At 43.2% G+C, this 23,379-nt stretch overlaps 1 protein-coding gene across 2 annotated transcripts in view; it reads left to right on the plus strand.

Moving 5' to 3' along the window:
- Positions 1-2,784: 2,784 nt before the first annotated feature.
- The window catches only part of LOC134440218 (ubiquitin-conjugating enzyme E2 Q2-like), a 30,477-nt gene continuing 9,882 nt past the window's right edge, over positions 2,785-23,379 (plus strand). The window contains exons 1-7 of one of the 2 annotated variants that reach the window (XM_063190203.1): positions 2,785-3,390; positions 5,966-6,070; positions 15,057-15,179; positions 17,374-17,430; positions 18,316-18,471; positions 21,332-21,416; positions 22,019-22,079. In XM_063190203.1, coding sequence (XP_063046273.1) covers positions 3,232-3,390; positions 5,966-6,070; positions 15,057-15,179; positions 17,374-17,430; positions 18,316-18,471; positions 21,332-21,416; positions 22,019-22,079 — 746 coding nt within the window. In that variant the 5' untranslated portion in view covers positions 2,785-3,231. The remainder of the gene's footprint in view (positions 3,391-5,965; positions 6,071-15,056; positions 15,180-17,373; positions 17,431-18,315; positions 18,472-21,331; positions 21,417-22,018; positions 22,080-23,379) is intronic. The other variant, XM_063190204.1, reaches the window with a different exon arrangement.

Below are 23,379 nucleotides of genomic sequence, written 5' to 3' on the forward strand. Positions count from 1 at the left end.
AGGGGTCCGCACACTTAAAATCATGGCTGGATTACGTTTCGACTGAGAGAGATGTACTGTAGCAGCCTAGCTGTTCGGGAGGAGTCAGAGAGGCATGAGCTAGGGGGTTGTACAAACGTATTAATTTATCTGTCATTTTATGTATTTATTTTGTTTTTAAGTCCTGTCCACCTCTGTATATGCACCTTGACCACTTGAATTTCCCTTTTGGGATAATAAAGTTGACTATGACTTTAACAGTCTTCGTCTGGTCTTGGACTTGTCTTGGACTGTTCAAATGTAGACTTGACTACAGCCCTGCTACTACCTGTAGGTAAACTCTGCTGTTACTGTCTATGTCTCTGTGCCCATTAGGGCTGTAACGATGCACCCAACTCCCGATTAGGTTCATATCACGATTTTTGACCGACGGTTCGATACACCCCACTATTTTTAAAATGTATCTTTTTGATGATCGTTTTTAGTCTTATAACGCAATCACATCGTATCATGTGGTTGGTTTTTGGACTGAACGGTAACAGAACTTTGAAAGGGCGTATCACAATACTGCCTTTTTGTATCACGATACAGTATCGTAACTCTGTGTATCACGATTTCTCGGTTCGATACAATATCGTTACAGCCCTAGTGCCCATATACATGTAACTGTATATGGTAGTTATGGTACATAGGTAGGTAGGTAGGTAGGTAGGTAGGTAGGTATTCAGCCACCCAATGTGTGCTATTGTGAATGTCAATTTCTGTGTTCTATGTTTATTTATGTGTATGTGCTTGTACTTGTACTAATATGTCTCACTGTGTCTTATGTGTTTTGTGCCAGCGAGTGTAATGCAAGAACAATTGCCCCATGGGGATAAATAAAGCTCTAAGAAACTAACTTTGCTCTGCTGTTGTGTGTCTCTGTCCATTAGGCCTATATGTATTTGAAAGACGTGCCAAAACAAATTCCTATCAACTGTGTTGACATGGCAATAATTGAATTCAAAAGGTTCTTGCTTTGGTGTGTTGTTATGGGACTATATTACCTAGAGTAGGCAGGTCTACACTAGTCTATATCGGTGTTTCTCAACAGGGGTGCCGGGGCACCCTGGGGTGCCGCACGATCCCCTCAGGGGTGCCGCGGAAATGTAGCAGACAGTATGTGAAATTTACCTAAATAAATGATGTAATATAATACGTATTGGTCTATCTAAATTAATAAATGAATGCTTAGTCAGTGGAATATTTCATTCACCATTTACGGACAATATGTCCATTTAGGTCACCCCAGTACGGCCACATAGTCTGTCTGACATAAAGCTGCAACTTTAAACGTCTCCAAATGTGTTACTCTTCTAAGCTTGTGTGGTATTGAATGCAATGCCATGGTACGGCTCATTGGTTTGGGGTGCCTTGAGATTTTTCAGTAATTGAAAGGGTGCCTCGCCTAAAAAAAGGTTGAGAAACACTGGTCTATATGACCATACGGACGCCAACTAGCAGAGTGTGGCGTGGAACGTTAGTACACCTCTCCCGAAAAATCATACAGTATCGGTACCACTGAACTATCGGACTGATCCTTTAGGCTAAATTAGCACAGCGGCGTGCTGTGCCTCCCATGGCCAAACTGATGCAGGAGGTGGTGAGTACGAGCCCCGAGTGGCAGACTGCGCAGGAACACCTTCGTTACACATCCTCAGTTACATAATCAGACACTCTAGAGTAGTGTATCTCAGTGGGGGCTCTCTAGCTCTCCAGGGGACATTGGAGAGCCCTAGAGGGGTGTTGAGAAGGATAAAGCTGAGAGGTGGTGGTGCATAGTTGCCATTGGAAGCCATTATTATTATTTTTTTTAATACCAGGGAGGGCGTTGGGTGGCTTATGATGAGGTCAAGCATTTGGGTGGCTTCTGATGAGGTCTGGGGGTGGTGGTGGTATTAAAAAAAGGTTGAGGACCATTGCACTACAGATTGCTGTGAGAGGCTGCAAGTCCAAGCCCTGAGTGGTGAACCAAGCCTACAGGTAGTATGGAGAGATGACCTTCAGGTCCCTGTGTAAACTATGACGCATTTTTTGTGTGTAGAAAATGCTAAAGTGAGCTTGTTTGTAAATTTTAAATAACATTATTGTGAGATGTAAAGGACCAGTGCTGGTCAGGGTTGTATAGCCCCATGTATAGACACACTATGAAAATGACGTGCGTGGGATATGTTTGTGAATGGCAGGGTTGTTACATACTGTATGTAGCCTACATGGGACAGGCAGGCCTTCAGGGAATTGTATTGTGCTGCTGTTGCAGGACTCTTCAAACCTATAGTATTGCACTGCACTGTATTCATGCAATAGGATAGAGTTCAATAGAGGTGCTTCTTCCTGAGATTGAATGGCTCTGCTTTGTCTGACTGCACAGCCTTTGAGCAGGTGGGTTTTCCTATGGGCCTAGCCTACTAGTAGCCTACTACTCGGCCTACAAGAAACTCAATGTTTTAACTCCACATTTAGTTATTTTTAGCACATGTCTTGTAGGTAATGATGTTATTTAGCCTAGTGATGATTAATTAAATTAGGCCTAATTAAATTGAATACATTAATTAAAAAGGATAATTATTTCCTGCCCTCTGAAATTGGAGTTGTGAAACAGGTGTTTCTTTCCACGTGTCTCATTATTCTATTGTTCAGATGTTTATCCTGTGTCAGAATTTCACATTTCCATCACCATTATTGTTGTTCATTTATTTATTTATTTTCCGGATAGGCACTCTCCACCCGCTACAGGCGCGCACAGTATTCTGGGACTCTGCGGGCTCCGAAAGGCACGCCATCTTTAAACCCCAGAAGGAGCCTCTGTTCTGCGCATCTGCGCCGGGATAAAGATTCAATATAGTCTGCGTTGTGGTGTATTTTTTGCCTTTATTTTGCAGTGGTGGACGGTTTAACGCACCAACTGTCCACTGTGTATAGTCGCGGAGAGCGTTTTAGACAAGGAGAACTTGTAGTTTTGTTCACTGCCTGACTGACATCGACAATTTATTGGTGAAAAACAACGGCAGAGGCGTTGTTGTTAGCCAGCCAGCTAGCTAGCTGCTAGCCCTCTGTTGTTGCCATTAAGATTCAGGGAGCGTTGTTCAAAAGGCGTATTATACCGTCTTTGTTGCCATTTGTGCTGCTTCATTCGGACTCGACTGCGTGGCTGCAGTAGGTCCCGACTTCTCCCCCCTCCCCTACGGCGGCCTAGCCGGAGATGAGTGGAAGATGTCCGTTTCGGGACTGAAGGCCGAGCTGAAGTTTTTGGAGTCCATTTTTGACCCAAATCATGAACGATTTCGAATTATTGACTGGAAGCCGGATGAGCTGAGCTGCCAGTTCAACGTAACAGGGGAAAAACTGCTGATAATTCACTGCAACATCACGGTAAGGAGGAAGGGAGGAAATTTGTTTTTTTCCTTGTATTTTTTCGTGCAGGCTAGCCGTGTTAGCTGTGTTTGGATATGAAGCTAGCGTTTGCCCACGGTCGTTACCACTGCGTGTTGTTGGGCCCGAAAGTCTCATCTCGCATTTCTTGTTCCATCACAAATCAAGACAGACAGACACGCAGACGGAAAAGGGAAATCATAATTGTAAACTAATGTCAGCTGCTGTGCCAAGCCAGGTTTCTAACAATGGTCTCATCTTGTAAAACCCATAAATGTGTAGAGCAGGAATGCGTGGAAGGTTGTTGCATTGCGACAACTGATTGACCAAAATTGTGTATTTTTCCTCCTCGAGCTCATTGTAGGCTCGCTTAGCATAAGTCATTCTGTAGCTGGCTTGCAGGCTAGCTTGTGTTGCACGAAATGTTTCGCTAGCCTGCATTGCTATCCACCTACTGACTGCTAAATAGCTAGATAACAGCCTGTGACGAACAACACTATTATCGGTGAATTTAAGCAGTTATTCTCAAAATGTGATCCTGGCGAGTTCTCAAGTGATCCAAAATGTATTTTTGCACGAGGTTCTTCCCGTAAGTTGCAGACCTATTGTACAGAAGACTGGAACATTCAGTGGTGCTTCTGTATATCTGGCCGAACACTGGTAGAACTATGCTAAGCATTGCTAAAGACATTTTCCCCACCAGAGCCATATGATCAGGCCAAGTAACGCTAGCAAATAAACATGATCTAAAACCAAACATCCATTGGATAATTCGGCGCAAGAAAAGACAAAGTTCAGCGTTTGGACAACATTGTTGAACAAGCAACTAGCACGAGTCATTTCAGTGAAAAGTGAGGACTGAAGTTGGCGGTAGATTTTTAATGATATACTGCCTTTAGCTTAGCCACTTAGCCAGTCCTCTCTTCCCGGTTTAATTCGACTGACGTTTCCTATCCCACGGATGGAATGTGACATTCTTTGATGTCACCGTGTTGAATTGCTGAAACTGGTAATGGCTGGCCTTTGTTATGTTGTTGTGTCAAACAGCCATGCGGCATATTGTAAGAAAAGACACTGCGTTTCTCAAACCATCTCGTTATTGTTGATCAAGCAACGTTGACGTCACATCACACTTAATTGCCCTACACCTCTAGTCTAACCATTGCTTGACCTGTAGATACCATCATATTATTATGACCTAAAATAGACCTTCATTACACTGACTGTGTTGTCATGCATTCCCACACGGTAACAAAGGCAAAGGGCAGTATTATTGCATGGATGCCAGTCCTGTCCTTTATGATGGTCCATTGTCAACTGGATCAAGGGGGATTGTTGCAAGTCATCCTTGGATGCAACATTTCCATTTCCAACTATGTGCCCATGTAAAACATAGAAGAAAACACACTGATGATCTGACCCCAAATCCTTGGAAAGTGCCAGCAGCTCACTCACTCCCATCATTTCGGATGTTTTTAAAATATGTATGAAGTTAGTGTCAGACGAGTAGCTCCCTTCAATCCAACCCAACTGTATCTAGTTTAAAATACCGCCTCACTCCTTTTTTAAAAATAGAAACCTTCCTTTCTCTTAAAGCACAGTGGTCCAGCCTGGACCTAATCGAGAATGAATGTACAGTGTCATATACTATTAATTTAGACTTTCTTGGTCTGTTTCTCCCTTAACATTGAAGCCAGATTAATGCAAATGCAGTTCTGGGATTCTACTATGCCACTGACATGTTACCCTAAGTGCAATTAACATCTGTGTTGACAAGGCACTTTGTGCAGTTGACATCTGTGTTAGTTGGGCCCCAAAGTCTCTTATTTCACATGAAAAGACTGAGTGGGAACTTGGCCAGCTAAATATCAAATACACAGCATGATGAGGGGCAACAACCCCCCCCAACACATTACATTTTTTTTTTTTTTTTACATTACCGGTACATTGCCTTTGGCAGACACTAACTAAAGTGAAAAACAATTGAGGACATAATCATAGCCAACAACACTAGCAGATACAAAGGGCACAGGAAATATACAGAACAAGTGCAGATACCAAGTAGGGTTTGTGTGTGTGTGTGTGTTTTTTTTTTTATTTTATTTTTTTCAATCTTTTATATGCATTTCAACACAGCGGGAGTTAAAGAATTTGACTATATTATTTTATCCATTCCAATAGGTAAGGTGTAGGATATCATGAAGTGTCATTGGATTGGTGTAAAATGAAATGAAGATTTGTTAAAAGACAGTCTCATGTTGACCTGTGACACTTTCTGTCTCTTGCACTCTCTTCCTTCATCATCTCCCCTCTCTCTTATCACCCCCCCCCCTTTGCGCCTCTCTTTTTCTGCTCTCCTCCCTCTTTCTATATCCTTGCCTCCCTCTCTTACACCCCCCCCCCCGTTTTCTCCCTCCATCTCTTTCTCTCTCCACCCCTTCCCATTTCCTATCCCCTCAACCCCTCCACCCTCTTCTTATATCCTTTCTCCCTCATCTCTCTCTCTCACTCTCTCTCTCTCTCTCTCTCTCTCTCTCTCTCCATCCTCCTCTCTTCTTTTCTTCTCCTCCTCCAGGAGTCGTACCCCTCCACCCCTCCCATATGGTTTGTGGACTCCGATGACCCGAGCCTGACCCAGGTGCTTGAGCGTCTGGAGGATGTTCGCAAGGGCAGCACGCTGGTAAGCACTCCACTCCACTACATGCAATTTTCATCAACTTTAAAATATGTTTTCTTTTTTTAGATATTTGTTTTATCGGCTGGCCTCCATGCAGTTTCTTTTGTCAACTTGCTAAAATAATCGCCAATAATGTTCTTGTTCTGGGTAGGTCAACTTAGTTTTCTGAAATGGCAGCACACTGGTAAGCACTCGACTCGACATGCAAATTTCATCAACTTTCAAAAAAAAAAACTTTATTTATTTACTTTTTCTTAGTGCCTGTACTGAGGATAGGATGGCAGAGATTATGACAGGAACACATGAGGTAGGGCTGGGAAATGACCCTGGCTGCATTCAAACCTGGGTCGCCTTGGGCATTCATCTCTTTTAATTGTATGGCATACTTTCATAGTACAACCACAGCATTTTCTGGGGGACGTCAACTTGTCCTTCTGAAATGGCATTTCTTCTTCTCCCGATACACACAAAAGGTGTCCCCGGAGAGAAGTGTGTGGCTACCATTACACTCCACTACATTCCATTACATCAGGGGTGGAGAACCTATGTCTCGAGGGCTGTTTGCGGCCCCTTAGGCTGTTTTATCCAGCCCCCACATGAAATATGGCATGGAAAGGAAATCTTAGGAATTACATTTGCAATACAATTAAGTTATATTTCAGGGGTCCTAGAAAAGGTGGGCTCTGTTTTATTGGTGGCTGTCTTCAATATCGGCCTAAAGTGTAGGGGGAAATCCTGGTTTGTGTTCATAGTACAGTACTGCCCTTGGAGGATTGTTACAGCCCTTGCAGGAAATTGAAGTGGCCCCTGTAATGAAATAGGTTCCGCAGCCCTGCATTACATCTTCCTTTAGATAGTGACAGTAGTCGTTCCCAAACCTTTTCTACTGGGACTCCCTATTGGACCTGGGGATATTGCCACGGCCCCTTACCGCCCATATTCCATATTCCAATCTCCTTAAAATTGCTAAATGTTGTTGTAAAAATGTGAAAAATGTGTACGGGTGAAAAAGTTTATTAAATTTTTATTGAATGTTTATATGATGAAATATAATTTTTTAAAATGTAAACAGCCCCTTCTCTTTGTGACAGCCCCTGCTGTACCTACAGCACCCCCCAAGGGGTCCCGGGCCCTAGTTTGGGAACGACTGCATTGTAGCTTGACTCTTCATATTTTTTGCTGTCTCCACAGCAACAACGTATGCACTCTGATGCAGGAAACAAAACAAGAGACAGAAAAGACAGAAAGAAAAGCTCTGCTGCCAAATCTGCTGAAGCCTAAGTCAAAGGGGAGGGCCTCCCTCCCTTTCTCTGATGTAGTTTTGGATCATTTTATATTTTTGTTGTTTGCAAATCAACCCTTAAAGCAAACCTGTCATGGCAAAATGAAGCACTTTTGATGTGGAGAACATAAGAAAGAAAGAATAAAAAGCATTGCACATGCCTTTTCAAATCCCTTAACTCTGCTTCGTTCACATGTCTCCAGACCTTTTTTTTTATTCACACCCTCAAGCCTTAACATCAAACCTGCCATCAACCACTAGGATGTGTAGAACAAAAAAATGCTCCTCTGCTTAGGCTAAAGTGGTAACTTAGAAGACGAGTCCTTTGTCTGGTGGTACCCCTGCCCATTCACAAATGTTACCCTTTTTCACGAGAACTTTACCACCACCATCAAATTGAAAGTATACATTACGACTGGGATAATTGCAATTCCCATACATGAAAAGGTGGATCTTCTCCATATCTGCCGTTTTGAACTTTTTAGCTGTAAAACCTACTGTAATTCCGGGCCATACTAGTAAGTATACTAGTATTACTGAGTAGATATTATGAAAATATGAAATGTGCCAATTAGTCAGCCTGCCAAGACCCTAAAATAAATGTTTGATGGCATTTTCTGTTAAAAGTTGGCAACCATGCCAGAAGTTATCAGCATGGGCTAAGGTTTCAGAATCACCTGGTTGCCAACATGGAACTTGAGCTTTAAGGTCAAATATGAAGGTCAAAAGGTCAACCACGGTCAAATATCAGTGTTATTTAGTTAACAAATGTTAAAATGATGTTAAAAGTGGGCAACCATGCCAGAAGTCATCAGCATGGACTAAGGATTCAGAATCAACTTGTTGCCAACATGGAACTTGACCTTTAGGGTCAAATTTGAGGGTCAAAAGGTCAAAAACAATGTATTTTCTGGTTAGTCTATTTTGGGAACTGTATATTCATGGAATTCTTTTTCAAATGTCAGCAACCATGCTAGGTGTTATCAGCATGCACTAAGGTTTCAGAATCACCTGGTTGCAAACATGGAACTTGACCTTTAAGGTCAAATTTGAATGTCAAAAACAATGCATTTTCTGGTTTGCCATTTTTTTGGGGGGGGGCACCATATTCTTTTTCAAAAGTTGACAATCATGCTAGAAGTTATCAGCATGGACAAAGGTTTCATGGTCCATGGATGCCAGCATAGAATTTGACCTTTAAGGTCAAATTTGAAGGTCAAAAGTTCAATCAAGGTTAAAAAAAAAAGTTTTGGGTTTTTGTGATATGCTTTCATAATATACATGTTGTTTGCATGATGTATTGAATAATTAGTACCTGGAGGAGATAATTCTTATTACTTAAATCATTTTAGGTGAGTGAAAGTATTGGAACAAATAATATTCAAGAAAATAAAACACTGTTTTGATGAGGTTTCTCCCGAAGCGGACAGCGCTGTCAAAAGCTGCATTTGGGGTTTTCTGACGGTGCACTGTGGAAGTGGTCGCGAGAGTCACCCTTCACCTACTAATGACTCAAATAAGTATCAGATGACTCTGAACAGTGATTAATGAACCTTTTAATCCTACTTAGAGCCCCTTTAAGCCCAAGTCTTCAGTGAACAACAAAAACAAAGAAATTTGCCTTTCTGTTCCAATACTTTAGGGGACTGTATATTTAGAAGTTATATAGTCTTTATTATTAGGGTATGAATGAAAGTGATTATTGCAAATGGTCAATAACAAGAATGGAATTCATCATATTGTTTATTTACTTCAATAATAATTAAAACGATAATTAAAATTCAAATGTGATGTCAGTACATACTGAATATGTATGTATTCGAAGGAGCTATTGATGCTGTTATTACAAAAAGGTTGTGTCATCCAGATCATGTTCTATCCCTATGGCGTTTAAACATTCTGCATTTTAATCACATGCAGGTATACAGGGCTGTCCATTCCTCAGGCAACTGCAGGCATGTATTGGCCACTTGGTTCTACAACCACATCTTATCAGTCCTAAGCTACTATGTGGAACTGGAGGTTTCCTTTGCCACACAGCCATCAAGTGTTGGTCTACAACTTTCCAACCACCTGCCTCCTCAGTGTCTTTGTTAATGTACTTTGTCAGACTGCAGAAATACATTTGCCTGCTGATTTGCTTATGCAAGATGCAATCCATATGCATCACTTGCTGGTAGCATATCAATTGCCTTTTTGTCTTTCTGAAAAAAGTCGTGTCTAGACCGATCAATACCCAAAGATAATCATGTTGCTTTGGACAGGTGACACAAAAAACTCAAGCCTGGGGAATTGCAACAGAACATTCTACAGTAGTTATGAGAACATCAAGAAATCAGTGTGCAATACTTGATCTACTCTTACTGTAGGTTTCATTTCCTAACCATGATATGACATAGCAAATCAGCAAGTATCCTTCATTGCTTTAACCATTTGAAACACATTAGAAACAGCAGAAGTCATTATTTTTTCTATGGAAAGCCTGTGAATTGATGGGGCAAAGCAAATTCACTGGTGAGCCAAGGCATATCTCATTTCATACCATCAGCTTAATGTGCTTCACAAAGAAGAATAAAGTAATTTAGATGACCAGAGTGAAAATACAAGTTTAAGTTAATTTTATGCTAATGAGCCATGATGAATGTCTAAGGATGACAGGTCAGAGCCCCACCATGATAAGCCAAATCAAATCATATTAAATTATAGGCCTAATAATTATTCAATATACAGTACCATGCAAACAACTTGTATTTTATGAAAGCACATCACCAAAAACCTGATTTTTTTATTGACCTAGGTTGACCTTTTGACCTTCAAATTTGCCCTAGAGGTCAAGTTCTATATGGTAACCAGGTGATCCTGAAACCTTTGTCCATGCTGATAACTTCTAGCATGGTTGCCAACTTTTGAAAACAAGAATTCCATGAATATAAAGATTACAAAAAAAAAGATTAACCAGAAAATACATTGTTTTTGACCTTCAGATTTGACCTTAAAGGTCAAGTTCCATGTTGGCAACCAGGTGATTCTGAAACCGTAGTCCATGCTGATAACTTCTTGCATGGTTACCAACTTTTGAAAAAGATTTCCATTTCACAGTCCCCCAAAAAGTCTAACCTTAAAATACATAGGTTTTGACCTTTTGACCTTCAATTTTGACCCTAAAGGTCAAGTTCTGTGCAACAAGTTCATTCTGAATCCTTAGTCCATGCTGATGACCTCTGGCATGGTTACCCACTTTCAACATCTATTTAACAATTTTTAACTAAATAACACTGTTATTTGACCGTGGTTGACCTTTTGACCTTCATATTTGACCCTAAAGGTCAAGTTCCAAGTTGACAACCAGATGATTCTGAAACCTTAGCCCATGCTGATAACTTCTGGCATGGTTGCCAACTTTTGAAAAAGAATTCCAATGAATATACAGTTCCCAAAAAAAGACTAGCAAGAAAATACCCTGTTTTTGACCTTTTGGCCTTCAAATTTGACCCTAAAGGTCAAGTTCAGTGTTGGCAACAAGTTGATTCTGAATCCTTAATCCATGCTGATGACTTCTGGCATGGTTGCCCACTTTTAACAACTTTGTAACAATTTTTAACTAAATAACACTGTTATTTGACCGTGTTTGACCTTTTGACCTTTCAGATTTGACCTTAAAGGTCAAGTTCCATGTTGGCAACCAGGTGATTCTGAAACCTTAGTCCGTGCTGATAACTTCTGGCATGGTTGCCAACTTTTAACAAAAAATGCCATCAAAAGTTTATTTAAGCACCTTAGCTGCTGGTGGCAGGCTGACTAAAACGAATTGTGAATTTGCTGTGTGAGGTGAGAGCGGTGGACACAGTGAGATTCAGGACTGTGATGCGTATCGGGACAGCTGAGGCGGCTTACGGTCTGTTTATGACCTCGAGGTCATGGGATATTGAGCTTTTCGCTTGCCAGCCACTGTGGCTAGTGGTTTTCCCGAGTCATTAGCCATCCAGCTATTCTACTTCTAATTTGAAATTATTATTTTCGTCTTTATCATAACGCTGTACATCTAACCTCAGAAGATGAGGTGCTAAAGCAAGAATATGAGTGCATAGCTTTCTACATGGAAATAAGTCAAGCAAATAGAATCTGAGTAACTGAGCTTTTTCTTGAACTTAAATACAAACAATTGATACACAAGGGGCATACACAAAGTGCATAATATAGGCTATTCTGATATGTCATACCCTGGATACCTGCGGCTAGTGACATTGAAATTGTTACTAACCCCAGCCAAGTTTTACCAGCATTTGACCAGTTGGCAGGTCCCAATGTCAAGCCCTGGTGGACAGTGAGATTTTGGGACCGTGATGCATATCAGGACAGCTGAGGCGGCTTACTGTCTGTTGATGACCTCGAGGTCATGGGATATTGAGCTTTGTTTGTTTGGTTGTTTGGTTTTGTATTGTTGTTGTTTTTAGACCGGGATGGTTTATTTTTATGCTGACTGATGATGAAAATGAAATGACAAAAAGAACAACTAGTGTATCTGGGGCGTCCGTGGTTGTGTGTGAGTGTGAGGGAGACTGTCGGTTGAAAGGGTTGGGTTAAATTCAGGGATGGGATTATTGCAGACAGTAGAAAGTATTTTTGCTTTTTGTTTCTGTTTTTTTAATTTGTTATAACCGTCTCTCCTATGCAGCATTCTGCCAACAGAATGTCGCATTTTCATTACATTTAGCCTCCTAAGCGACTAACAAAAGAGGACATAATCAGAAAGGTACAATGTGTGCAGCACGGAAAAAGGACACTTGGACCCTAATTGTGGCGGCTGGCTTCCTGAGTCAACATTAACACGTACTTGATATTCTCTTGGTGAGAAACCAACGCATGACTCAGCGCACCTGTCACCTTTGATTGACGCCTCGAAGAAATCTGAGTGGAATGTCTTTTGTGACTCAGACTTGGGACGGACAGGCTGGTTCAGCAGCATGGAGAGGGAGAGAGACACACACACACACACACACACACACACACACCATCACAGACTCGACAGACAGACAGACTCGACAGACAGACAGACTCGACAGACAGACAGACTCGACAGACAGACAGACTCGACAGACAGACAGACTCGACAGACAAACAGACTCGACAGACAGACAGACTCGACAGACAGACTCGACAGACGGACAGACTCGACAGACGGACAGACTAGACAGACGGACAGACTAGACAGACAGACAGACAGACAGACAGACAGACAGACAGACGCGGCTGAGCGAGGGCAAACAAAGCGGAGAGCAGTTGGCCAGACGGGCCTTAACAGGAGGCCGAGTGAACAAGATGAGGTGGCACGGTCATGTGAACGCTCTCCCTTGACTTCAGGTCAGTCAGCAGTCTCTCCAGAGCAAACAAGCTGCCTGCCTCCTAATTCACCTCTGGCTTGCTCGCTCCCTTCACTAATGTCTACTACATTCCTGAGCTGTCCGGTCAGAAGAAGAGCTAGATGAAGGAAGATCTGTAACGTTTTACTTCAGACAATGAAATTGTGCAGTATTTTTTTTTTTTCCTTAATTTCCAAGGGTAATGCCTTCCCTCTAATGCAGTGTTTCTCAACGGGGGCGCTACAGCTCCCATATGAGGTCAAGGGGACGTTGACAGACTTAGGATGTGGTCAAGGGGGCGTTGGGAGGCTTATAAAGAGGTCAAGGGGGAGTTTGTTCCAAAAAAGGTTGAGAACCACTGGTCTAATAAGCAAACCGACAGCCTCTGTCCAATTTCACTTCTTGCCCCTCTTCACTAATGTCCACTACATTCCTCCACAGTCCAGTCAGATATAATAACGGGAGGTAAACAAAGGAAAATATGTGAAGTCTCACTTTATGCTCCCTTGCTAATATGCACTTCGTTCCACCAGTATGTAGTCATACTGAACCATAACAAGCTAACAGGCTTACTTCATCCTAATTTAACTTTTCGACCTCTCACTAATGTCCACTACATTTCTCCACTGTCCGGTCAGACTAATGAAGAGAGGTAAACAAAGGTGTAATGTTTCCCTTTGCTATTTGACCTTTTCACTACGCCATCAAGACAAATACTGTTTTCAATCGAAGTGGTTCAAGATTCAAGATTATTAGTGGTCCCGAAGGAAATTTGTCTTGGACATGCATAGCGGCCACATACGCACAACACTGATACACATGACACCAAAAAAAAAACCCAACCATACAGACATGCATACATATATACATAAAGTGCCATCATGGAGATTCTCAAAGTGCATATCTACTACAGCCACTTTGCTCCATTTGTGAGTGAGAACATCTACTAGCCATTTTGGCTGGTGAAAAAAAAAGTTAATTTTGAGCTCCTAAAGTAATCCAGTGTCAATACTGTAGTAGTGAATAAATATTTAACATTACCCAATGCAATGCCAGAGGCCATCAATGCAATTCGTTCAGTTCAGTTGGCATGTCCCAAAATCGGAGTGACAGATGTTCTATTCCCAGAATCCTTTGCTGTGTTTTATTGCGCTCCCTGTGTACAAACATGGCCGTGACCCAGTGGGCGGCATTGATGTGCTCATTGGTCATGTGGATTAATGGCCTGGTGTGTGTGTGTGTGCGTGCGCGTGCGTGTGCATGTGCGTGTGCGTGTGCGTGTGTGTGTGTGTTTTAATTATTTGTTTGTTTGTTTGCTGCTAGGGTGTGTTTATAAATTAATGTGTGTTCCTGTTTATTTGTTTGTGTGTTTGCTGCTAGGGTACTGAGATAATCAAATCAAAGCCAAGGGTTTATATGAGCCACTTGATGTCAATACAGTACTGCGAGAACCCCCACGGTCTGGCGTTGGCTGAATATTCAGTGTTACACGTTATTTATTTTGTGAAGCTGCAAACACATGTTGCAATGCTGTCACCTCTGTCTCTTCCCTCTGTCTCTTCCGATACAAGCGTCAGCTAAGTGTAATGTAATATAATGTTATATTATGTAATATTCATCATCAAACTATTCTTGCTCCCTTCTCTGGTCTGTCCCGAAGATGTGATCATTAACCTATGTGCTGCTCTATGTATTGTCAGGTGTCATGTGGTTTTGTGATTGAACATGTTGCTTTATTATGTTTTAGTGTGATGTGGCTGCTTTCAGCGTGTGACATTTGTAAGGACACTCATTGTCCATGTTTTAAATGTGTGTGATTATTTGATAGCTTCCTGCCCAGGGACCACGGATGCAAATTAGCTTTGTAGCTAACTCTGGTACTGGGGTTGTCCGGGACTACCCTGTACATGACCCGTGTCAAATGCACCAATAAACTAAGCTAAAATGAACTCCCCACAGCTCCTGTAGCAGTTGAAGATGTTATGCTCCTCTTACCCCACTCCCTATGCCGCCCTTATATTGCCCTTATTCATTCTTATGTCGCTTTTATGTCAATCTTACTCACATTATACTTGTATATACAATTCACCATACTATTAAAAACTACTTATTTTTTAGTAATGCTATACATAAACACACACATCTGCCACTGCTCAATTCAGCTCGTGCAACCCCTTGTGGCAGGCCACGCACCCCAGTTTGGGAAACACTGTACTAAGAGGAGCCAGTGCAAGATATGAGGTGACTTGACTAATCTCTCTCTCTCTCTCTCTCTCTCTCTCTCTCTTTCTTTCTCTCTCTCTTTCTTTCTCTCTCTCTCTCTCTCTCTCTCTCTCTCTCCCCTCAGCTTCTGCAGCAGCTGAAGAGGCTGATATGTGACCTGTGTCGCCTCTACAACCTGCCGCAGCATCCGGATGTGGAGATGCTGGACCAGCCCCTTCCAGCCGGCCCCGTCAACCAGGAACGCAAGGTGAGCTCACACAGTTTGATTTGTTTATTTGGGAGGACCAATAATTACTGAGAAAACAATACAGCGCCCCAAACAATGTCAAAGAAGTAATAATGTTCCATAAACACCAAAATGATAGTGGTCTACAGCCTCTTCAAGGATACACACACATAACTGCCCTTGTGTGCATGCAGTGCATCTGTGTCACATTGCGTGTGTGTGTGTGTGTGTGTGTGTGTGTGTGTGTGTGTGTGTGTGTGTGTGTGTGTGTGTGTGTGTGTGTGTGTGTGTGTTTGTGTGTGAGATCTGCTGAGTTCTTCCGGCTCTCGGCAGATTAGGCTAGATTACGTTAGATGGGGTTGAGGCGGGGGGGATGCGCTAGCTTGGCAATAACACTGCTGTCTCGTGATCCCTCTCTTGGCTTCCATCAGACACGTCAACCTCAAATACGCTGGCATTTCCACTTCTTTTTTGTGATTAACGTTTTATTGTGTTAAGTAAACACAGAAACCCAAACAAATAAACAAAAACAAACCAAACTGTCATCCTCATAACATGACGTCAATATCAGGGAGTACTAGGGGGAGGGGTATGGGGTCACCCAGTGGTGCAGTGACAAAAGAAAATTGTTCAAGGAGGGGTGTGCATTTCCTAATTTCTGACTGGGCTAAGCACCATTGACATCCTTCTGTTTTTCATGTTTTATTTATTTATTTTTTTAGTGCCTCCCTGGTTTTTGGGTTTTGACAGTTCAGGTGTGTTCGTGTATGCCCGCGTGCATGTGTGCAATCGCCTCATATCCGGTGCTCTAGGCAGAGGAGCAGGAAGTCTGCAGCTGCTTACATGCATCAACCTTACAGGAAGGCAGGCTGCCTCTCAGGAGCCCCATATAATATGCCTGCAACTCTGCGTGGGGATGTGTGTGAATGCGGGTGTGTTGTTGTTTATTTGTGTATACCAAGCTTGGACCAGCATATCGGCACACACACACACACACACACACACACACACACACACACACACACACACACACACACACACACACACACACACACACACACACACACACACACCACTCACCACTCACGTGAGCCAAGCTTGGACCAGCATACAGGCCACAGAACATAGAAGAACAAGGTGTGCGTGTGTGTGTGTGTGCGTGTGTGTGTGTGCGCGTGTGTGTGTGTGTGTGTGTGTGTGTGTGTGTGTGTGTGTGTGTGTGTGTGTGTGTGTGTGTGTGTGTGTGTGTGTGTGTGTGTGTGTGTGTGTGTGTGTGTGTGTGTGTGTGTGTGTGTGTGTGTGTGTGTGAGACCCAGGCCTGTATGGAGCTCTTCCTGATGCCCCTGTGTGTGTGTGTGTGTGTGTGTGTGTTCTGTGGATTGTATGCTGGTCCAAGCTTGGCTCACATGAGTGTGTGTGATGACTGATAAGATGCCTGGCCCTGTGCTGTGCAGCAGTACAGCAATGAGGAAGAGGCCGGTGTGATTGTTACTGGAAGGGAGCAACAGTTAGCAGCTACTCTTTACCCCGTAACACATAATAGTTGTATAGGAAAACAATTGACACACTCACTAGTTTCATCACACATTCATTCACACAAAGATACAAGCCAGTTTTTCTGCACACCTAATGTGCTTGTTGTAAAACACACACACACACACACACACACACACACACACACACACACACACACACACACACACACACACACACACACACACACACACACACACACACACACACACGCAGGCACGCGCATGCATTTAGGCCAGTGGTAGAGCCACAGCAGACAATAGACGTCTGCCGTCTCTCAGTTCAAACACACGGGTCAACAGGGGTGAATGGAGGTGAATTGTTCTGATTACTCAGCTAAACCTAACCTCTTTATCTCCCTCTCTCTCTTTCTCTCTCTCTCTCTCTCTCTCTCTGTCTCTCTCCCTCTCTTTCTCTCTTCTCCCTCTCTCTCTCTCTCTCTCTCTCTCTCTCTCTCTCTCTCTCGCTTTCTCTCTCTCTCTCACACACATTCTCTCTCTCTGTCTCTGTCTCTGTCTCTCTCTCTCTCTCTCTCTCTCTCTCTCTCTCTCTCTCTCTCTCTCTCTCTCTTTGTCTGTCTCTCCCTCTCTCTCTCTCCTCTTTCTGTCTCTCCTGCTCTATTCTCTCCATCTTGTTCTCTGCCCCTCTCTCTCTGTCTCCCCCCCCCCCTCTCTCTCTGCAGCATAACACCACGGATGAGGTCACCTCAGAGGAAGAGGAGGAGGAAGAGATGGGAGAGGTCTGTTTACACTTCCTGTTGTTGTTCTATTGGTTGCATGTGTGAGCAATGGCATTTTCCAACACACCGTTCTCCCATTGAGAAAGCAAATACATCTATGCATTTACACAGTATGGAAATTAAGATGTATGTAATTTAGATATTCAATCTAAATTTTGATTGTAAAATGCTGTAGAAGAAGGCAGTCTTAAGGGTGAAATGTATGTTTGAAAATAATTACACTGAATAGTGAATATAGTTAAACTGAAATAACAAAACTGAAAAATGAATAGATATGAAATAAAATCTGCATTTTAAATTTTTGAACATTCTCCCAATCCTTTCTGGCATTCCCCCTTCTTATATTTGTACTCCTTGGTATGTGTCTGTCCCACGCCCTTGCCATGTCCTCCATCATCACATGTCAGGACATCAAGGATCTTTGGTTCCCAAACTTTTTTCCTTGCGCACCCCCTTGTACATTTCAATGTGCTTCGCGGACCCCCTAAGCCAATGTTGTGGTACTTATGTCCACTCAAATAAGGCTTCACTGCACAAATCATTGCACATTATGCAGAGTAATTTAGGGAATCTTCAGTTCTAATAGACTTGATGTTTCTTCAAGCATACAATTCAACATACTATTAAAAACTACTTAATTTGTATTAATGCTACAAACACACATATCTGCCACTGCTCAATTCATCTCGTGCAACCCCTGTTGGCAGGCCACACACCCCAGTTTGGGAAACCCTGTACCAAAAGGAGCCAATGCATGGCAAGATATGAAGTGACTTGACTAATCTAGGTCTCTCTGTCTCTCTGTCTCTCTGTCTCTCTGTCTCTCTGTCTCTCTCTCTCTCTCTCTCTCTCTCTCTCTCTCTCTCTCTCTCTCTCTCTCTGCAGGACATCGAGGACCTGGACCACTATGATATGAAGGAAGAGGAGCCGGTGGATGGCAAGAAGTCCGAGGATGACGGCATTGAGAAGGAGAACTTGGCCATCCTGGAGAAGATCCGCAAGAACCAGAGGCAGGATCACTTGAATGTAAGTGCGCATTCGGTAAGGACAAAACATTTTTTACTTCTCTTTCGTTATGCTATACCTCTGGGGAATGAGCAGGGGGGTGAAGTGTGTGTGTGTGTGTGTGTGTGTGTGTGTGTGTGTGTGTGTGTGTGTGTGTGTGTGTGTGTGTGTGTGTGTGTGTGTGAGAGTAGGAGATGAAGCATGCGTGCGCGCGCAATGTACAGTAAATAGTGGAGGAATGCATTATTTTTTGACTGTGTCTTGACTGTTTCTACTGTAATAACGTGTTTTTATAATGCGAGTTGATTAGAGGTGAATGAGTAGTGTGTGTGTGTGTGTTTTGTGATTTTGCAGTTGTGACGTGTGGCATTTCTCCTGCTGAGGAATGTGTGTGTATGTGTGTGCGCTTGTGTATGTGTGCGCTTGTGTGTGTGTGTGCGCTTGTGTGCGCTTGTGTGTGTGTGTGTGTGTGTGTGTGTGTGTGTGTGTGTGTGTGTGTGTGTGTGTGTGTGTGTGTGTGTGTGTGTGTGTGTGTGTGTGTGTGTGTGTGTGTGTGGATGTGGGGTTCTCTTGCAGGTTGTGCTAAATATACATGGTGAAAGTGGAGCAGAGCACAGACGAGCCTGTCAGGTGTCTCAGCGCCCCACTGAGAGGGAGAGATAGAGGGAGAGGGAGAGGGAGAGAATGAACAAGGGAGAGAGAGAGAGAGAGAGAGATAGAGGAAGAGGGAGAGAGAGAGAATGAACAAGGGATGAACAAGGGAGAGAGAAGGAGAGAATGAACAAGGGAGGGAGAGGGAGAGAAAGCCTTACTGCTCTACTGCAGAATGCAGGGGGGGGGGGGACTGAGGAAGACTGAAAGAGGTAGTGAAAAAGGGATGAAAAGGGATCCAACTGCTGCATTTCTTTCTCATCCCTTTCTTTCTCTTCCTCCCACTCTTTGACTCATGGTCTCAACCCGCTTCTCTCTCTCTCTCTCTCTCTCTCTCTCTCTCTCTCTTTCCTGTGTTTTCGACTTTGTTCGCTGCCTTTCTCCCTCCCTCTGTCTGTCTGATTGCTTCTTTTTGTCTTTGTCTCCTCCTTCAGCATCTCTTGGTCCCTCAGGCATGTCAGGGTTTCTTCTGTTTCTCTGTTTCTCTGTCTGCCTGCCCCTCTCTCATTCCTCCACTTCTCTCTATCCCTCTCTCCCTCTTTCTCTTATTGTATTTCTCCATCCATATCTATTTCTTTCTCCCACATTGCTCACTTGCACTTGCATTGCTCACCTCAATCTTGTCTGTCTCTCTCTCTCTCTCTCTCTCTCTCTCTCTCTCTCTCTCTCTCTCTCTCTCTCTCTCTCTCTCTCTCTCTCTCTCTCTGTCCATCATTACTTCCCCTCTCTCTAGCTCCTATATGTCTGCTGGTGCTGTTCTCTGCATCTGCCTCTTTTGAAGCTCATGTCTTCCTGTATTTGTTTGTTTTTACTTTCTTTATATTTTCCATCTTATGTCTCGTTCCTCTTGATCCATTGTCACAGGAAGTGGAGCTTTGTCCATACAGCACCACCAGGAGGAAGTCCCTTTTCTTTAACCCTAATGTACAGAAAGGGGGGGGGGTGTCACAAAATCATGTTCCTAATATGGTGGGGGGTGGGGCACCCTTTACTTTAACCGTAATGTACAGAAAGGGGGGGTGGGTCACAAAAACATGTTCGGGGTTGAAGAAGGGTGGGGGGTGGGGCACCCTTTACTTTAACCGTAATGTACAGAAGGGGGGGTGGGGAGGGGGAACACTCACAAAAACACGTTTTATGTTCGTCATGTCCCTTTTGAGGCCTAAGGGTTGGGTGTCTGTGCCCGGAGAATCTGCCTTTTGTTGTGAGAGAAACACGATCCTGGTGTCCTATTCTCCTCGGAGATGCAGCTCTGTCTATTCCCAGCTCTGTAGATCCTAGCCAATAACCAACTTAAAGGATGAAATGTGTTTTTTTTTTGTACATTAGTCCCTTGATTTCACATTAGAACTCGTGTTCTGTCTGACCCCGGTATATTGTGTGTGATTTTGGAGCCCTGCCGAAGATATTCGGCCATGAAACAATTTTCTATGGGCAATTTTTTGCAGGCACAAACTATTCTGTTTTAATGTACTCATAGCGTTACGCTGTCACTCATAATGCCTAGGTGGATTGCTTGTTTGGAAACTTTTCGGTTTGCTGGATAACACAGTTTTTGAAAGTCTGGTAAAGGCGGAGAAACAGGATCCTGGTGTCCTATTCTACCCGGAGAGACAGTGTTGGTTATGGAAATGGCCGATTCGGACTGGATTAGAATATTTCAGTGACTGAACAAAACTTCGTAAGAACTCTAGTGATGGACAAGTCACAGGCTGCCCATTCCAAACCAACAGCGTAGCCTCACTTCACCAGGATCCGTATTACCAAACCACGAAAGCTGTTGTTAACCAAGTGTGAATCAAATGGTATTCAGCACAGGCAGTGGTGAAGGGACATAGCAAGCATCTGAAACTAAACTACGCTGTGAAACAGTTGGCTAACAATTGGGCTTAGTTCACAGTCCCCGTTTTTGTCTTTTGCCTGTACTGATGTTCATAAGTGATGTATAAATATGAGTTTGGTTTGAATTGTATGTGATTGTGCTTTTTTATGTTCATGTCTTGCACACATTTGTTATAAAGATTAAATTAGCAAAAAAAGCTGGTAATTTGCCAACTTCAAATGTGTTACCGTGTGTGACGTAAAACGAGCGTTGAGTATGATCTCCCTGCGTTTGTGCTTCTTTTTTTGTCTTCTCTCTCTTTCTCTTTCTCTATCCCCCCCCTCTCTCTCTCGCTCTCTCTCGCTCTCTCTCGCTCTCTCTCGCTCTCTCTCTCTCTCTCTCTCTCCCTTCCTTCTTTCCTAGGGTGCGGTGTCTGGTTCAGTGCAGGCTTCTGATAGGCTGATGAAGGAGCTGAGAGAGATCTACAGGTCTCAGAGTTACAAGACAGGTATGGAACACACACACACACACACACACACACACACACACACACTCACACTCACACACACACACACACACACACACACACACACACACACACACACACACACACTATTCTCTCTCCCCCTCTGTCTCAACACATGGGAAAACGAGTATCTGAGTTACAAGACGAGTATGGCATACGTTGACCAAATCGCCTCAATACACTACATGCAACCTCTCTTTCTTTCTCTTTCCTTCTTTCTCCGTCTCTCACACTCTCTCTCTCTCTCCCTGCCATCCTGGCCAGTTCTGCAGGTCTGAGTTGCAAGACAAGTATAGGATATACACCTCTCTCTTTTTCTCTTGCTCTCTAGCTCTCTCGCTCTCTCTCTCTCCCCAGCTCTCTCGCTCTCGCTCTCTCTCTCTCTCTCTCCAGCTTTCCTTGTAACTCATTTGATAAATCATACAACCCAACAGTACCAGAGCATGACTGCACAAACAAGCATCTTCGTTTCGGAGAGTGGGAGAGAGAGCGAGCTTGTGAAGAATGCTAGAGAGAGAGAGAAAAAAAGTGTGTAGGCATTTATCTCATTTTCCACTGTCCTTTGTCTCCTCTGCTCTCCACAGGAATCTACTCAGTGGAGCTGGTCAACGACAGCCTGTATGAGTGGCACGTCAAACTCAGAACGTAAGTAGCCAGGATAGGGGTGTAAATAATAATCAAAATGTATCATGCCGCGATCACACCGCCAGCGTTGAAAGAGCCACGCTTCTGACTCCTGCCTGGAAAGCACTGGTCAGGGGCGTTGAACAAAGCAAAAGATTCAACCTGAAGCGTTGAAGCCATGAATCTCGACCAACCGAAGCTCGTGTTTAGAAAAATGTGAACATTCAATTGGCTGACTCCCTGCTGCCGCCGAGCTCATTACATATTTTTAGATGAAGTTCAACTTCTGCCGCCCTTGGCTTTTGACGCTTTCGACGCTTTCGACGCCCTCACCTTTAGAAACGCTCCTGACGCGTTTGCCTCGTTCGCTGCCTGCTCTCCCATACAAAGTCAATTATTTCCGCATCTTTCCACGCGTTCAACGCCCGCGGTGTGATCGTACGGTCAATATATCGACCGGCGATTTAATCTAATCGAATCACATCGTATCTTAGGGCAATTTTAAGTGTCGAAAATAATCGAATCGCTGGGCCCCTGTCCAATGCCCTAGCTCTGTAACATAATAGAAGTGGAAAAGTAATTGGAAAAAAATTCCCCACGATACCATACGATTCATTCTTAAGTATCGAAAATGACCGAATCCCTGCTTTAAGAAATCGATACCATATCATATCGTCATGGAAGCTGTGATTTACACCCCTAAGACACGAGACCTCACCCCCTCACACACGTCCAAAGGCCCCTTAACCCCCCATACTGCTCCGGGAACTGTAATCAATGCCCTGTAAATTACTAAATGGACAGCCTGTATGAGTGGCAGGTTAAGCCAACTCCCATAGAACTGTAGCTAGGAGCCCTCGCCCTCTCACACGGTGGCCCATGTCCAAAGATGCACTGTGTAATGTTTTAAGTAGTTTATTTCCAGAATTAATGCTGCCATTCACAAATCTTACCTTTTTTGCAAGTACTTACCATCACCATCAAATTCAAAGTATTCATTATGACTAGGAAAATTGCATTTTTCATACATTAAAATGAGGTCCTTCTCCTGTAAATGACAGGGACTGTAATCAATACCCTGTACACGTGACCTGTCAAGATTACAAAAATGTATGTACTGTTGCCGTTACATCATATACTCCATGAATGGTGTACGTCAGCCGTTCTCAAACTTCAGAACACCAAGGCCCACTTTGAAATGTGAAAAATCCTGGGCCACACCAAACCATACAGCCCAACATAACATATTCATTTATTATATTATATTATACTATATTATATTATATTTTTATGATGAATAATAAGTTAAGGCCTATTTTCA

Source organism: Engraulis encrasicolus, chromosome 23, assembly GCF_034702125.1.
Source record: "Engraulis encrasicolus isolate BLACKSEA-1 chromosome 23, IST_EnEncr_1.0, whole genome shotgun sequence".
In the NCBI taxonomy this organism is placed as follows: domain Eukaryota; kingdom Metazoa; phylum Chordata; class Actinopteri; order Clupeiformes; family Engraulidae; genus Engraulis; species Engraulis encrasicolus.